The 4,900-nt window shown below is 35.2% G+C and overlaps 1 protein-coding gene across 1 annotated transcript in view; it reads left to right on the forward strand.

The window, feature by feature from the left end:
- The window catches only part of NSUN3 (NOP2/Sun domain family, member 3), a gene marked incomplete at its 5' end in the record, with an annotated part of 21,910 nt that extends 17,951 nt beyond the window's left edge, over positions 1-3,959 (forward strand). Inside the window, one exon of the mRNA XM_009323892.1 lies at positions 3,509-3,959. Within this exon, the coding sequence (XP_009322167.1) occupies positions 3,509-3,770 (262 nt within the window). The remainder of the gene's footprint in view (positions 1-3,508) is intronic.
- Between the last annotated feature and the right edge of the window lie 941 nt (positions 3,960-4,900).

A 4,900-nucleotide genomic window follows, 5' to 3' on the forward strand; every position in this document is an offset into this window, starting at 1 on the left:
CTTTCCGATAGTTACCTTCCATACATCTGGGTGCACTGTTGCACAGACAGACTGGAGAGCAGCAGCATAAGCCCTGCCCTTTTAAATGGACGGCTGCAGCCACAGCAGGATGGCTGCAAACAAGGAAGGTAGCTGGAGAGTCCGTGGAGACAGCTGTAGCCTGCTAAGAAGTCTATGTGTGTTGGAACGCGGAGGGGAAGAAGGATGAATATCTGGAGCTGGGCAGTTCAAATGCATGCTGGTAACTCCAGAATTTTAGAAAATAAGATCCAGAAGGCACGTTGGGATGACACCTACTCTGTTTTACTGTCTCAAGGTGGTGTTGTAAATATTGTCCCATATCAACTTGTGCCTAAAACATTCTTAAACATATTTGCAGACTCTCAAAAGCTACTCAGAGGTCTGAGATAAGCTTGCAGTTTTGTGATAGCTTTAGCTAATTTTGGAAGTAGCCTAGAATGAGTCCATTAGGCCCAGTTAAACTGAAGGTATTCAGACTACCTAAGTACTCTGTAACCTGTTCTTTATTTATAACAGGCTGAACTTGAACTGCTCACTCAGGCTAAATGTGCTAGCCGTCTACTCACTCTCCATCTTTTTACTGAAGACTGATACAACAAAGGTATTAAACACTGATTTTTCTTTTGGGCATCATCTGTTGAGAGAGCTCTGTTCTCTTACGCTAACTAAAATTGGAGTAGTATAGACTCCAGTAAAATACGTACTTGGCTAGCTGATTAACGTAACCAAGACTCATAGAAGAAATGAGCAAGATAATGTGTACACTCCCCAGAGAAAGAGATTGGGTATACTATGCAGGAGTTTTCACCTGGGAAGGTGAACAGTGTTGTATTATCTCTGTCTGAAACAGTCATTTGTCCTGGTGTTTCCTTATTATTTCGGACAGACTTTCAGAGTAGCTTTGATCCTGCTTGTGATGAGACTTTTCTTTATTGATTCTTTTCCTGAAAAGGCCCAATCCTGTTAAAAGGAATTCTCTTTTTCCCCTTGTATTTTCTTTTTTCCTTTCTCAACTGTTTTTGTTCAGATGTCACCCTTAGCAAGTCCTCAGCTTGTCTCTGGAGGAATTGCTGTTTCAATGGCATTGTGTTTGTTTATCTGGGCTTGGAATCAGGCTTGCTGCATTTGGGGGCTGCTCACCTCGTCTGGTTTGAGGATATGGGTTTTTTTCTTTTTGTTTTCTTCTTTTTATTTTTCCCAGTAGATTTTTTTTTTTTTTTTTGTTTTCCCAATAGATTTTTTTTTTTTTTTTTTTTGTTTTTTTTTGTCCCAGTAATTTTTTTTTTTTTTTTTCTTTTTTTTTTTCCCAGTAGATTTTTTTTTTTTTTTTTTGTTTTCCCAATAGATTTTTTTTTTTTTTTTTGTTTTCCCAATAGATTTTTTTTTTTTTTTTGTTTTCCCAATAGATTTTTTTTTTTTTTTTGTTTTCCCAATAGATTTTTTTTTTTTTTTTGTTTTTTTTTGTCCCAGTAATTTTTTTTTTTTTTTTTCCCAGTAGATTTTTTTTTTTTTTTTGTTTTCCCAATAGATTTTTTTTTTTTTTTTTGTTTTTTTTTGTCCCAGTAATTTTTTTTTTTTTTTTGTTTTTTTTTTTTTTTTTTGTTTTTTTTTGTCCCAGTAATTTTTTTTTTTTTTTTTCCCAGGAATTTTTTTTTTTTTTTTGTTTTCCCAATAGATTTTTTTTTTTTTTTTTTGTTTTCCCAATAGATTTTTTTTTTTTTTTTGTTTTCCCAATAGATTTTTTTTTTTTTTTTGTTTTTTTTTGTCCCAGTAATTTTTTTTTTTTTTTTTCCCCATTATTTTTTTTTTTTTTTTTGTTTTTTTTTGTCCCAGTAATTTTTTTTTTTTTTTTTCTTTTTTTTTTTCTTCTTTTTATTTTTCCCAGTAGATTTTTTTTTTTTTTTTGTTTTTTTTTGTCCCAGTAATTTTTTTTTTTTTTTTGTTTTTTTTTTTTTTTTTTGTTTTTTTTTGTCCCAGTAATTTTTTTTTTTTTTTTGTTTTCCCAATAGATTTTTTTTTTTTTTTTGTTTTCCCAATAGATTTTTTTTTTTTTTTTTGTTTTTTTTTTTTTTTTTGGGGGGGGGGTGTCAATGCAGGTGTCAATGCAGTGTTGTCAGTAACATCTACCAATCTAAGATTATCCAGTGTCTTTCCATACAGCGTGACTGTGTGTGTCATTGCGCTCCACGAGTCCATGCTTCCAGTATCTGCCCTGCCCCTCATGCACCTGCTAAATTCCCAGTGACACACTTGCAGTCCCCTGAGCACCTACCTTGTTGTCTCTCTGGTATTCACAAGCTGAGTTACAGCATTCACCTGTTCAGATTCTCTTGGTTTTAAACAAAAGAAATTTTGTTTAGGGAACAATTGTATTTTAATGTGGTATTTGCTTCAGTCCAGTAGTATCTGTTTTCTAGAAGCAGTGAGGTGATCTGTTTGAATATTAGTTTGCAACTCACGTCTTTGAGCCATTATGTCCCTGAAGGCTCCAAAGTGTATGATGAAAAGGGATTACCTTAAGAGAGCATTTTAATAGCAAATGAACTTTTTGTGTAGCCTCCTCTTTCAGTTGTGTGGTGGCACCAGATTTGAAGAATGCTCTTCTGTGGTGCAAGATTTGGGTTTTTTCTCCTTACTCTTTTAATTTGCAATAGGTGAATATAGATTGCATATCTCAGTTCTATACTCTCATAGGTTATATTTTATCTGTCTGAAAAAGGACCTTGCAGATCTGCTTTAATGGAAAGTAAACAGTCTGTTTAAACTCAGTTTCAGTGGGGAGGTGAAAAAACCTCTGTTCTGTCCATCCACCAGCAGTCATGAAGCTTTCAGGATACTTGAAATCTTAAGCCACTATTTTGCCTTCGTTTAGTCAGAATTTGTCAACAGGTTAATAGGTGAAGGGCGCATAAACAGACAATATGATCAGATAAGTCATATTTCCTTAGGAAATCAGGTTGAAAAGTAGTGTCTCAGTGAAACCCCTGAGTCCTCTTACCTGCTAAATAAGTTCCAGAATTTGAAGACATGTTTGTAAAATTACAGCCCAGTAATTATTTCAGGATCTTACTGCAACTGTACATTCTGATATTTGTTCACGCAAGCAGCTAGCTAAGTATCTAACTAGCACTTCTGATGAGGTGTAACCCATTTTGTCTGCATAGTTGCAGCATTTTCATAGTTGTGCTGCGCATATAAATGTTTGAAGTACATTCCGCAACTCTGAATGGATGCTGCTTTCTACTTATGACTGTTGGATAAAAAATACCTTCAGTTAACTGAGAATACATGAATAAATGAGAAAGCAAAAATGTGTTGCAGGTAGCTTCCTGAACTGTCAATTATATACTGTTAGGACATTTTCATGATGCTATTTTTCTCATATTTATTTATACCTATTTATAACTCTAGATTTATAAGTCTTTACATGTTACTCCACCCCTGGTATGTCACTTCTTATGCTGAATTTTTTTTTCGTTATTTGCAGGTCTGCTATCAAAGCATTGCGTCCTGGTGGATCGTTGGTCTATTCTACATGCACTCTCTCAAAGGCAGAAAACAGCGATGTAATAAATCTCATTCTAAACTCCTGCAGTAATGTTATGCCTGTAGACATAAGTGAACTGGCCAAAGCTGTTTCTCAGGAATTCACTTTTCTCAGTGGTACGCAACAGCATGAACTTCTGGTTCTCCCAGAGAAAGGGAGAGCATGGGGTCCGATGTATGTAGCTAAATTAAAGAAAATGTAGTCCATCTGATGCCTGTGAGTTTTTTGTAAGGGATATGTACTAAATTAATATTTGTTTCTAATATAGTATGTGTATATGAACATGTTCGAGGCAACTGAATTTAGGGCATTGCAGTTTTGTATCAGCTGCTGCCTAATAAAAAAGGAAGCTAGCCACTTGACTTAGTTTAGCTTAATATACAGAATGTGTCTTCTTATGTGGACTTGTGGGCCTCTGAGGTCCTTACAAAGTCAAGGGAGCTTGGTATTATTTTCAAGGTGATGCTTTTAAATGGATTTATATCCTAGAACGGAGGTCTGTGTGGTGGTTTTTTTGCACTGTTTTTTGTTTTGTTTTAATTACTAATTTGATTTTAATACAGTATATTTTAAAATAAATGGTCTGAATGGTGCCTGCTTCTGAAGTCGTGGAAATCCTGCATTCTCTCTCAAACACGTCTAGAAATCTGTTTTCCTGTAAGAACTGATTTGTATGCAGTCTGTCATCTTAAGCGCTATTCCAAGCACTGGCAAAACAGGTTTCATATTTGCGAAGTTGTTTACTGGTTAAAAACTGTCTTTTGTTTACAGTCGCAAAGGTCAGCAGCTATATCGACACCAGCTTTTTCTTTTTTTATACTTTTATATTTTTGAGCTTACAAAAATGTAAATTGAAAGAGTAAATTACGTTGAAATGTCCTTAAAACAGTAGATTTAGGTGTGTTTAGCATTGGTACTCAGTTTGTGGCATAATGCAGTATATCCAGCAGTCTCTAGAGCACATATCTGAAACAGAAGCAGAATGATTAATAACCGCACTAATGGCACAGTATTCAGAGAGTTTTGTTACATAATTACAGTCATGACGAGCAAAACAATCCGGAGAAGTGGCTTATCCACCGAGTTAAGAAATGTTACGTGAATTCGTGATGTCCTATCTGTGGTGTGTGAGGAAAGAGGGTCCCAACGAGAACATGTACGGATGTTGGTTTTAGGTTCCCTCAATTCTGCTACACAATGCTGTGGATAAATGTACAGACATACGTGCACATGTTCGTGTGTGTGCACATGCAAACCGTGTCTTCCTATGTACTGCCCGTGGGTTAGGTGTAAAAACTTCTGATCCAGCAGTGCTTGAATTACGCCTATGAT

The sequence above is a fragment of the Pygoscelis adeliae genome, unplaced genomic scaffold (assembly GCF_000699105.1).
Source record: "Pygoscelis adeliae isolate BGI_AS28 unplaced genomic scaffold, ASM69910v1 Scaffold124, whole genome shotgun sequence".
NCBI classification, from domain to species: domain Eukaryota; kingdom Metazoa; phylum Chordata; class Aves; order Sphenisciformes; family Spheniscidae; genus Pygoscelis; species Pygoscelis adeliae.